General features: G+C 46.7%; 1 protein-coding gene and 1 long non-coding RNA gene across 2 annotated transcripts in view; one reads left to right on the forward strand and one right to left on the reverse strand.

Moving 5' to 3' along the window:
* Positions 1–7,716: 7,716 nt before the first annotated feature.
* Positions 7,717–10,892, reverse strand: LOC148127162 (uncharacterized). Its single transcript, XR_015741999.1, has 2 exons — positions 10,740–10,892; positions 7,717–9,334 (listed from the first exon to the last, which is right to left on the reverse strand). It is a non-coding gene; the product is annotated as an uncharacterized LOC148127162 (long non-coding RNA).
* A 136-nt stretch (positions 10,893–11,028) lies between these two features.
* Positions 11,029–12,811, forward strand: part of MAST1 (microtubule associated serine/threonine kinase 1) — an 87,391-nt gene continuing 85,608 nt past the window's right edge. Inside the window, exon 1 of the mRNA XM_026711545.2 lies at positions 11,029–11,154. Within this exon, the coding sequence (XP_026567330.2) occupies positions 11,116–11,154 (39 nt within the window). The 5' untranslated portion in view covers positions 11,029–11,115. The remainder of the gene's footprint in view (positions 11,155–12,811) is intronic.

The raw sequence follows: 12,811 nt of genomic DNA on the forward strand, positions 1-12,811 counted from the left end.
TGTTTTTCCTGGCAGAGGTAATGGAACGAGCAGGCATAATTGGGGAGAGGAGGTCCCATAAATAAGTCCCGCATTTCCTCCAAGAGCTCAAAATAGAAGCCTATTATAAGAAAAAGAACAGATAAACTGATAAATGGTTCGTGGGAAGATCTTGTGCAGCTTTAAACAATTTAAAATCAAAGATAGTGTCAGGTTTCATAGCAAAGGACACTTGACCGGTATTGCAAAATGAAATCCAAGATTGAAAAGGAAGGTACTTTTAGCACCGGAAATATGAAAGCCATTAATTCAGAATTCAAACTACAGTAATGGAATTTCTTACAACCAACTTTGAAAAAAATGAATAAAAAAGGGGATATGGTTTTCCAGAGAAGTTTTTGATTTAATAGCAGACAGTAAGATCAATTTTTTAAAAATATGATACTCCTTTAAAAATGTATTGACAAGTCATGAATTCATTGATGTTTGGATCTTTTGTAGAGAATCAATAGATACACAAATTGATTATACTTGATTAATATTGATTATATTTTGACACAATGGCTATTTGCAACTCATCTGAGACTCCATGAAGGTACATATTAGTGAAATAAATATATAAACAATTAATAGAACATTAACATACAAACAATAGAACAAGAAATAATGCCACTAAAAGAGAGATAAAAAAGAACAGAAGCAAAAGAAATATGTGTAGAATTAGAGGAGGAGATAAACAAGTATTCTTAAAAGGGGGAAAGCAGATTCATTTAAGCGTACATATTACTTTAATTTGTTTAGATGTCAGAAAATTACTGATGCATCAAAAATTGTTAAAACACAGAGGTTGGGACATTTAATAGCCATTCATGCAATCATAACTACCAGTATGCAAATAAAAATTAATGATTGGAGTTTCAAGTTTAAAATATGCAGAGGGATACTAACCATTAATGCTCCCATCATTTTTGTCATTGCTCTGCTAGTCAAACCTCTATCAAACGCAATTAGGAAAAAAAGATTAATTAAAAGCATAACAATAACATCCACTATAATAAAGATACATTTATGTTACAAAACAGCTTTTCAGTATATAACTGTTAAAAGTCTAGATACAACTGAAAATTACATTGTGGGTCCCCCTCTGTTCTGAATGGAAAACAATAACACCTTCAGTGACCCAGATAAGCATTTCCTTGTAAGAGAGGCAGGGAAATAACGATAATAATCTGAATGCCAATTGACTGAGAAGAGTCATTCGAGGGCCATTTAACCAATTTTAAGGACTCAATATTCTTTTCTAAAGCGGAAACAAAGGGAATATGATTAAATACATGTAAATGATTAACCAGATACCTGAGGGGAAACTAGATGACCTGAGAAAAACTTGGATAAAATAAGTAGCAGAAAATAGAAATAATTATAAACACAAATAAAATATCTTATATATGTATAGATTGGGATATGTGTAAGAGAAAATCTCCTGAAAATTATTGAAGAATGGATTCTTCTGTACTAATACAAAGTTGAAATAATGGAAGATGCAACAGTAGTTACTCTCTGAAGAACCATGTAAGTATAAAGGTATACTGCAAATATATAGGTTCCCCACCCTCTTTATTTTTGTACTGGTGGCAGCCAAGCAATTTATAGATAAGACCCCCAAATCAAGTATGGAATCATGTTCCCCCCCCCCCCCAAATATAACTAAACAATTACGATAAAGCAGAGGAAAAGGATGGGAAAGTTTTGGTTCTGTTTCACTAAACATGGAAATAAATTGAATTCACAAAATAATACTTCAAAACTGCCTAAGGTTCTCTGTCCCAAAATTATTTTGACTAGGATCATCCTGCTCTAAGGTCCATTCATGACAGCTGTGCCATCCAAGGTATGAATATGTTCCCCAGCCAACATCACTTGGGGACCCTGTAGTGTCTGGTATGATCCAAATGTTTCTAAATCAAATAAACTATTTGTTATAGTTTGGAAAGAAGGGGAGGCCACACCAGAGCATTCCAATAACACACTTTATTCAGGGGAATAAAGGGGCTGTCGCGTCTGCTTCTAACCAGGCAGACCTACCAGCGAACAGCGGCTGGCTCGACCTAGCAGCCGGCTTTTATAGCCGGCTGTCGAAGGGAGCCAGCCAATGGGGACTGCAAACGCCCCTGCAGAATGAACGGACCTGAGGGGGAACTTGTGTCAGTCCCGAGGACATAACACCCCTTCCCCCCAGATACGAACACGAATAGTCCTTTAAGTAAGCTGGTGGTTTGTGTGCGCGCCCCGACCGGCGCAATTCTGCCGATGCACCAAGTGGCATAGAGTTCTGGGAGTCTGTAATCGGCTTGCCGGGCAACAGGGTCGGTCAGGAGTCCGGATTGGAGTCTGGGAGTGGTCACAGCCCTCGGGTTGGATTGTTGGATAGTCATTGTCCCGCAACTCGGTGGTGTCGTCGGCTGGTACGGCTGATGACTCCGCAGGACGGTCCCGGTCTACCGTCCGTTCCCTCGATTCGGCTGGAGGCGACTGGTCACTCTGGAGGTCCCTGCTAGGATTCGGGTGCGGCGATTGGAGGGTCACTGAAGTCCCTGGATCAGCGTTGGTATGCTCGCCCTGGCGACTTCTTATCTGGTCCAGATGCCTCCGCCAGATACGCCCGTCCTCCAGCTGGATGCGGTATGACCTTGGCCCAGTGATGGCCACGATCTTCCCTGGTACCCACAGGGGGTCGCCTGCGTAATTCCTGACGAAAACTTGGTCCTGTAATACAAAACTCCTGACCCTAGTGTTAGAACCCAATGGCGTGTCTGGGCAATAGTGGGGATGCAGTCTATCCAGCACTGTCCTTAGCCGTCTGCCCATCAGCAATTCGGCTGGGGACTTGTTTGTGACAGTACATGGGGTCGAGTGTTGGCTTAAGAGAAAACGAGAGAGTCTGGAGTGCCAGTTGTCTTGAGTGAATCTTGCCAACGCCTCTTTTGCTGACCTAACGGCTCTCTCCGCCAACCCATTGCTAGCGGGATGGAAAGGGGCCGTTAGGATATGCCGGATGGCCAGGTTGGTGGCATATCGGCTGAATTCTGTGGACATAAATTGGGGCCCATTGTCTGAGACTATGGTGTCAGGCAGACCGTGCATAACGAATAAACGGGTCAGAGCCTGGGCAACTGCTCGGGTGGTGGTTGTGGGTAGGAGAGCTACATCAATCCATTTGGAGAATGAATCCACGACCACCAGGAAGGTCTTGCCGTGGAATGGTCCGGCCAAGTCAATATGCAACCGTGACCACGGTGTGTTGGTACTTTCCCATTTGGTTGGGGTGGTGATCGGTGGTGCTGGTCTGGATTGTTGACAGGGGCGGCAGGAGCTTACCCATTTCGTGATCTCGTCGTCCATGCCCGGCCACCAGACGTAACTCTGGGCCAACGCCTTCATCCGGACGATGCCAGGGTGCTCCTCGTGTAACGCCTTCAGGACGGGTGTGCGCAGAGGTTTCGGAATGACAATTCTGGTCCCCCATAACAGGCAGCCCTGCAAACTGGAAAGTTCTTGCTGGCGGGTTTTGAACGGTGAGAATTCAGTTGAGAGATTGCCGCCCGGCCACCCCCTCCATACCCAGTCCAGCACCTGGGCGATAAGTTTATCTTTTTTGGAGTGGAGAGCGATGTCGCCAGCGGTGACTGGGATGTCGAACTCGGTGGCATCGAAAATGGCATGGACCGGGGCCGGGTCCTCCACGGGTGCTGGCAACGGGCAGCGGCTGAGGGCATCGGCGTGGCTGAGGTTTTTTCCTGGGCGGTGAACCAGTTTGTACAAGTAGGCCGCCAGGAATAGGGTCCACCTAGTCATCCTGGGGGACAAGACTTGAGGTGTTTGTTTTTCTCCTGACAGGAGCCCCAACAGTGGTTTGTGGTCTGTGACAAGTTCAAAATTGTGACCAAAAAGAAATTCATGAAATTTTTTGACCGCAGCAACGGCGGCTAGGGCCTCTTTGTCAATTTGGCTATAATTACGCTCGGTTGTTGACAAGGTCCTAGAAAAGAATGCGATTGGTGCTTCTGAACCGTTGGGAAGTCTGTGGCTTAAAACAGCCCCGATCCCGAAAGGTGAGGCATCTGCAGCTAAGACTAGAGGAAGGCGCTGGTCAAATTGTATTAGGACAGCGTCCGAAGTGAGTAGCAATTTGACTGCTTTAAAGGCGTATTCCTCTTTGGGACCCCAATGCCACGGCGTGTTTTTTGTCTAGAAGTCTATGCAACGGTTCAGCTACTGAGGCTTTGTGGGGTAGGAATGACGCATAGAAGTTTAGCAGACCCAGGAAAGCTTGTAATTCTGACTTGGAAGATGGAGTGGGTGCCTCGTGAATGGCCTTGACTTTAGACTCCACGGGGTGGATGCCAGAGGCGTCTATTTTATACCCAAGAAAGTCCACCTGCCTGGTGGCGATGGCACACTTCTCCCTTTTTAATTTGAGGCCATGCTGCCGGAACCTATCCAATACCGCTCTGACTCTGAGAAAAAGTTGGGACCTGTCCCTGGCTGAAATCAAAATGTCATCAAAGTACGGAACTACGCCAGGGAGGCCTTGCAGTATCCGTTCCATTAATGACTGGAAGATTCCTGGGGCGACGCTAACGCCAAATTGGAGGCGCTTGCATCGAAACACCCCTCTGTGGGTGACAATAGTTTGCAGTTCGGCCGTTTGGTTATCCACAGGAAATTGCTGATAAGCCTGTGACATATCCAATTTGGCGAATATGGTTCCCGGTTCAAATGTGTGTAGTAAATGTTGGATTACTGGGACTGGGTATGCGCTAGTCTGTAGGTAGCGGTTAATTGTGGTTTTATAGTCAGAACACATTCTGATACTACCATCTTTTTTAAGGGGTGTGACAATTGGAGTCTCCCATTTAGCAAAATCCGTGGGCTTGATCACCCCTTGTTGGAGCAATTTGTCCAGTTCTGTATCCAGCTTAGCGCGCAGAGCAAATGGTACTCTGCGTGGTTTTAAACGGACGGGAACTGCTTGGGGGTCCACCGAAAAGGAAATGGGTGTACCATTATAACAACCCAATTCATTGCTGAACACATCAGCATAGTCTGAAAATAGTGAGTCGATATCGGAAGGTGAGACAGCATGTACTCCTGTTAAGCTAAGGCCGAGATAGGGGAACCAATCCAACCCCAAAAGGCTAGGGAGGGCACCATCTACTACCACTAAAGGCAGATGGCCTTTAAAGGTTTTGAATCTAACGAGGAACTTGCCTGTTCCGAGTACTGGAATATTCTTCCCCTGGTAATCCCTCAAGGTAAGACGACTCTTCTGGAGTTGCTTCCTGGAGAGGTTGGGTCGTATTTTCTTGAGTGTGCTCCAAGAGATGATTGATAATGCCGATCCGGTATCGACTTCCATAAGGCAGGGTTTACCTTCTAAATGAATAGAGAGGGTAATTTTATTAGGAGTCAAAAAAGTGTGGTTAGCTTGGTAGCACGTATAACAATTTTCTACTTGCCTGGGTGGCCCCGGAGGGGAGTAAGGGGATGATGACTTTTGTGGAGCCGCGTGTGTTGCCTGGCAGGCCCTGGCGATGTGGCCTTTCTTGTCGCAATTGTTGCAGGTGGCGTTCCTGAACCTGCAAGTCGTTCTGGCATGGGACCCCCCGCAGGAAAGGCACAACAAGATGTGTTTGGGCACGTTGCCATTCCTTGGTCTAACTCCTACCTGTGGCTATTTGAAAGGTTTGAGGCGATGTACTTCTAAGTGTTCGGTGGAGTCTTCTTCACTCACTGTTTCTTCGGAATGGACAGTGACCGGACTGGGTTTGGCTGTGCTTCCTTGTATTTCAGCGGCCGATTGTGTCGCTAGTTCAGCGGCCAAGGCTTCCTCGATGGCCTGGGTGAGGTTGAGATCCTTTCTAGCCAGCAGCCGCCTCTGCAACCTTACATCTCTGACTCCACAAACAAGCTGATCCAGGAGCATGTCATCAAGGTAGTTTTTAAATTCGCAGTGGAGAGCTGCGGTTCTCAGGGCGGCCATATATTGATTGATAGATTCTCCATCTGTTTGTTTTCTCATGCGAAAGGCAAAACGTCTCGCTATCTGCGATGGCTTTGGAGAATAATGGTTAGAGAGGGTCTCCAACAGCTCGGACCACGGAACATTCTTTAACTCCCTGGGGGCGAGTAGCGCTGTGGCGGTATCGAATACTGTGGCTCCGCAGTAACTCAGGAAGTACGATTTCTTCCTGTTCTCTGTAGCGTCGGCCAGACCGATGGCATCAAGGTAGTGATTGAAGCGGTTTCTGTAAGAGTCCCACTTGTCTTCATCTGGCTTAAATGGCGGGAACGCCGGATTTGAATTCATATTGGGTTTTCAGTCTGTTGGTAGACTGACCAATCTCACTGGGAATACAATGGCCCTGATAAGTGTGGCTTTCAGTCTGTTGGTAGACTGGCCAATCTCACTGGGAATACAATGGCCCTGATAAGCGTGGCAGCAGTAGCTTGCAGATCTGCCCCAGCTTAGTGTTTCAGCTCTTAGAGGTTCTCTCTGTGTTTCACGCTCTATGTGACTCTGTCGGTTATGGCTGTAGCCCGTAACTGACTTCCGTTTGAATTTCGCGCCTTCCCCAAGGCGTAGGCGGCTATAGCTGTAGCGTCGTGCTGACAGCTATTCAAATCGCGCGCCCAATGCGTTCTGGCGGCTGCGAGTACAGCGCCAAGCTTGCTAACAGCAGAATTCGAACACAGCAGTTGAATTCTGCGCTCAGTGTCGGCGGCTGAGGCTCTCAGCGCCCTGCTCTTCACGTAGCTTTCTTTTTTTTTTACACGGAGTGGCTACACGCTCCGCTTTCACTTCTGCAATCCACAACTGACCGAGCTCTCACGGCGCGGCTACGGTTCAGCGTTTGGTGTGTGATTCAGCTCTTTGCTATTGCTGCTGGCTGGCCAGATCCCATCCTCGTCGCCAATGTTATAGTTCGGAAAGAAGGGGAGGCCACACCAGAGCATTCCAATAACACACTTTATTCAGAGGAATAAAGGGGCTGTCGCGTCTGCTTCTAACCAGGCAGACCTACCAGCGAACAGCGGCTGGCTCGACCTAGCAGCCGGCTTTTATAGCCGGCTGTCGAAGGGAGCCAGCCAATGGGGACTGCAAACGCCCCCGCAGAATGAACGGACCTGAGGGGGAACTTGTGTCAGTCCCGAGGACATAACACTATTGATAATCCATTAATGGATTTTTACCTATTTGTGCTTTTCATTAATTCAAATGTTAAATATATACGATAAGAATCAAGTGTGTTTTTAGGAAGGAGGGAAATTTCTTTAGGAAGCTCTTTAACAATAAAATAGATTCTTTCTCTAGGAAAGTTGAGCTGTTGTTAGGGTTAGGGTGGGAAGTGGGATAACATACTTTCCAAAAATACATATTTGGGTTTTTACACATTACCTTTATTCTTACTTTCTCTTGAGATATCAAGTAGATATTTTTCTCCCCCCACCAAATAAACCGATTATACATACATACACATATATATACATATATATGTATATACACACAGAGAGAGTATATTCTATGACCATCATCTTCATGACAGTCATAGAGCAGCATAAATATATGCCTTTCATAAAATGGCGATACTCTGCTTATCACCTTCTCCAAATATTAACTTTTTCAGCACTTCACCCCATGCCTCCCTTCAGAAAAACCAGAAAAGCAATCACTGATAAAATTATGTTTCCCTTGGCAGGAACATAAATGTGAGAAAGCTTTTATTTTTCCAATACAAATTCATAACATACTACTATTACATCCACATTCTGTGCAGTAAATGAATATTCCTCATATTGCAGCTTAAAATGTATAGAATCTTCATTTTGTTTTGGACAAAATTAAGTGCATTTTGCTGTGTTTTTGGTGTAAACCAAGCAAATTTTCTGTTTAGAAGATAAGCCCTCAGGAAATTTATCTCTACGTTTACATATACATATCTACATATATGTCATGCCCCTGTTGGAGACTGACTCTGAGGGAGAGGAGGAACAGCCCACAGGGAGTGGAAGTGTGGCTCTGGAGGTTGTGGAGGAGGCTGGAGAAGGGCAGAGGCCAGCTGAGCAGTCAGAGGAGGACCCAGGCCCATCCCCTCTCCATCCTAGGGCACATAGGGAGGAGAGGATAAGGGAGAGATGTGGACTACTCAGGAGGAGAGGGCCTTGATCCTCTTCATGGGCTGCAGCTGTGACAACTAGATAAGAGTAGGAGGACTGCATATGGGCCAAATGCTGGAAACAAAGTATGGAAATATCTTTAGTTGATGGTTCCTCTCTGAGTTTGGTGTCCTTCCCAATGTGTGTTATCTGTGGACGTCCTGCAGCCTTTATCTTGCCTGGTTTGTGTTGCTTTTTCCCTTCTTCTGTTTGTGTGGGAGTTTTTTGGCTTCCATCAAGAATCTTCGGAGCTTGGAAGCAAAGTGAAGGAATAAAAGGGGATTCACCTGTTTTCTGTGACTGTGTTTGTTCACAATATATATAGACATAATCTTTCATATCATGTAAGATTATGAAATGGCATCCAAGGTTACCATATGATGCTTGGATTACAAAGAGTATTTCATATATCCGGGTTTGGTGCTCAGGATCTCTTCGAGACCTATGATTCTAGGTCAGCTTTAGTTGTTAATGGGGTTTTTGATCAGATTAGACCAGAACTGTATCAATTCCTAACATGGTTCTATCTCATCATGCTTTACTGACCTGCAAAGATTGTAAATGCAAAAATTGCAAAGTTACATTTTAATCACTGTTGAAATTGCAAATGGTGACTAAACAAGATAATTGCTAAACAAGGGCTATTTGTAACTTCATGGCAGAACCCGATTCTCATGCTGTTAGTCCTAATTTCTACTTCAATCTCTAATGAATCTCTCTCAGTCAGTTAAAAGAACTGAAGTAATAAATGCAAGATATAAAGCTGCTTTGAACAGAGGAATGATAAACTACTACGTGATATTACATAACACAGTCAAATAATATTTTTTCTTTGCCCCAAAACACTTGCATATAGTCCTTATACCAAAATGAAGGTCTTGGCACTTTTAGGAGCTATGGCCACAGCATGACACCAGTCCTCTGAATCCTGTCAAGTAATAGGAAACTGGTTGAATATAAAGTGCCAGCCAAAGCTGGGGTTACTTCTTCATGAGGATTTGTTGCATCCTTTTTCCTCCCAAGGCCCAGCTCCATATTCTTGACAGCAGAGATGTTGAGCAACAGCCCTGGGAGATGGCAGACTAGGCTGTCTTCCTGCTCCTTTCAGCTCTCCTGCTCATTGGAAGAACATGTGTGCCTGTGGAACATATACATACACACACACACACACACACAGAGAGAGAGAGAGAGAGAGAGAGAGAGAGAGAGAGAGAGAGAGAGAGAGAAAGTGAAATGTGTGTGAGAAGCATTCACAAAAGAAAAGAATATTTTTTTGTAATTGTATGTGTTGTCCATCAAGGGCTGGGTATTAGGCAGGAACCACTCAGCTATTGGGGGTAGCTTTGTGAACAGGCTGTGCTTGGGAGAAATGGTCTAGCAATATGAAAGTAACCTCAGGATGATTGCTTAGAGCAAGTCCAGACATTCCTTAGTATTTCTCCCTTTTTGACTCAAGTTTGACATTGCAACCTTACACATGAAATAATGGACTCTCTTTCCATGTTAGATGATTTTCTAAGCCCTGTTTGCTTGACACCAGGATGTCTTGCAGGCTGTAACAAAAAAGTAAAAATATCAGCCACTATAGTGCAATCTAAGAAGAGACCTTTTTCTGCTGTGGTGCTCACCGTCTGGAATATCCTCCTCCTGAGATTACATTTGCTCCAAATCTGCAAGCCTTTTGCAAAGCATTAAAAGCCTGGCTTTGCCATTTTGCCTGGGGCTCTGGCAGCAGGGTGAACCTGTTTCATGGCTGATCTGAATGTTTGTTGTCTTGAATATTGTTGGCAGCTATTGTATATTATTGATTCTTTTTGTGGCTTCCTGTGGAATGGCCAAAGGGGTCTGAGATGCAATCCAAGGAAGCAAACTTTTCCTGGCACATCAGCTGTTAAAGCTGCTATTTTGTGGCAGAGATTTGCAGAATAACAAAACCAATCAGACCACCTCATTTCACCAGGAAAAAGGGTCTGGCCACAAGTACTGTTTGCCACCTGAATACAACAGAGAGCTACAACTAAGGCTCTTCCCCCTGAATCAGTGTCCCTAAAACCTAACAGGATCTCCCAAAATAGGCTCTGACTCAATTGCGCCTTGTGGATCTGATGGAGGCAGAGTGCTGCTTACAAGTCTCTCTGCAGTAATCAGGTTGTATCCAATTATTTCTATAGAAATAAACTCCACTCTGAATTAATGTCCCGTAATGTTAAGGACAGGCAAGGGTCGGGTCTAACGTCTTCCCTCCTGTCACCAAAGGAAAGAAAGTTTCTGGTTCTCATTGAGGATCTTTAGTTCAAATAATTGGGAAGAGGGAAGGCGCCGGATTCCATTCCGGCGCTGCCCTCCGCGAAGACACAGTCCTGTATATTGCATGGAAAGGGCACCAGGATCGGAACTTGAGCGGGGTAGGGGGCGCCGCATCTTTCGCCGCTTGCTTGGCCACCAAGGTCGGATTGGCGGTAGCCGGCGAGCGCGCCAACCCCGCCCGCGGCGCAAAGAGCCGAGGAGGGGCAAGGGCCGCCCTCTCCTCTCTTTCTCCCCACCTCCTCGTGGGCCGCTTTGCAGCTCCTGCAGCCTCCACGCCGCGCTCGTTGGCGGAGAGCCAGAGAGGCGCAGCGTGGCCCCAACTCGGGGCCCCGGACCCGTTCGTCCAATCCGAGAAAGGCGAAGCGTGCCTAAGGCGAAAGAGGCGAGGTGCCCCGGAGGGCGGCGGGCGGCCGGGTCTTCCCGCCACCGCAGTTGGGAGGCAAGGCGACCGATGCGCGCAGCCCACCTGGGCAGCCCCGCCCTGCGCTCCAGCCTCTGCGGCCGGCCCACTCCTGCCGGGGCCTTGCAGAGTGCGGGCGGCGCGGGAGCTACACTTGGCTGCCGGAGGCGAGGCGAATCGATGGGGCGAGCTCTTCGCGCCGCCGGGAAACGATGGACGATTCCGGGATCATTCGCCGGCGGAGGCTCCAGGTAAAGAGCGTTCGGCGGATCTGTCGCCCCTCCCCTCCCCGCTAGCTTGCCAGCTTTCCCGCTATCACGGCCCCCACCCCAAGAAACCATCGCCCCGCCGGCCGAGGTCGAATTAATGCCGGCGCCGCCGCTGCGCCCTGGCCAGAGAGGATTAGAGAAGGCAGAGCGGCAGCGACATCTCTCCTTCGCCTCAGCCTTCCTCCGCCATCCCTGAGGGAACCTCCGGGCAAGGAGGCGATCATGACTTCATCTTTCTGCAGGGCACAGGTGTGTGCGGGGCCAGCCGGTCGGCAATCGGCTTTCCTGCCGGGACGGAAAGGCTGGAGTCGAGGGGGGTCGCCTGCTGCGCGCCAGACCCAAACAAACGAAATCTTGTGCTGACGTAGGAAGGGAGAGAAAATCGGGGGGTAGAAGCGGGGGGCTACCTGCAGCAGTGGCGGTATGAAAGCCAAGTAAAAACAGCCAAGTTGGGGGGGGTAGAGAGAATCAGGTCAGCTTCTCCCAGTCCTTAAGTGCCGCCAAATAAATCAGGCTGTGACGCCCTAAGGACTACCGTTCCGAGGATGATGGGAATTGTGGTTCGGTTCTTCCGAAAAGCCCAAGTTCTTGCGGGGATCTGAGATGGTGGCTCCCCTATTTTGCAATAGATTGCTGAGATGGTTGCCCGAGAAGAGGCTGATTCTGCCTTCCTTCTGCATCCCATCTGCTGGGGCAGAAGTGAAAGGTTGAACCCCGATCTTCCACCAGGCTTCCTGCAAGGGTTCAGGCGAGCAGGAGAATAAGAGACCCTTCTGATTGGGGTGCCAGACAAATGAGGGGCAATCATTCCCTAAATACAGAAAATGTTTTATAGCATTAAAATGGCAGGTCTCTGCCTCAAGGAACTTAGTATTCTAAGTATAATGTGGCCTGAACGGTTGTGGGAAAGGAGGAATGGGAGAAGGGATGTGTAATGAAGGATTATTTAATTATATGTAATTTATATTTTATTTGGATGCACTGCCCTTGCAGTGCATTTAATTGTAAGTTGCAATAAAATATTTTAAACATTAGAAAATAATATTTCCAATTAACTTTTTTAAAAAAGCAATTTGAAAAAAAGCAGATTAACAACAACAACAACAACAATGAAAGCAAAGGACCCCAAGAAACTAAAGGGATCGGTGCCTGATGCTAAGAGATGCCATTGGGGTAGATGGTTTCAAAGCCAAGATGTCACCATAAAAAAGGCCGCCTCTCCAGTAGCCACTATGGATAGGAAGGGTCTTCGATGAGGATCTCATACCATGGACAGCCAGTAGGGAGATGGATGAAATAGATTTGGCTAAGAGAGAGCAAACCTGAGCCAAAGACACCCAAGTCAACTAAAAACATCCATGGCAGAAGAGGGAGTTTGGTGTTCCCATTTCTCATCCACCACCTTAACCCACACTTCCCGCCCCTCTGAGATTTCCCATTCTAAGATTCACATCATCATCATCATCATCACCCTATTTTAGGCTTCTTGTTGGGCACTTTCCAGTGTTTGGTAGGATGTTCTTCTTTCTCTCTCTTAATTTAAAATACTTTCCCTGCTTTTTCCTTCTGCTATTTCTGTCCTATTGCTTTTCTGAGCGGCAAAATGTGTCTTTCTTTTCAGTGTCCACCAGCGAGATGT

The sequence above is a fragment of the Pseudonaja textilis genome, chromosome 2 (genome assembly GCF_049901715.1).
Source record: "Pseudonaja textilis isolate UNSWEBS1 chromosome 2, rPseTex1.2, whole genome shotgun sequence".
Lineage (NCBI taxonomy): Eukaryota > Metazoa > Chordata > Lepidosauria > Squamata > Elapidae > Pseudonaja > Pseudonaja textilis.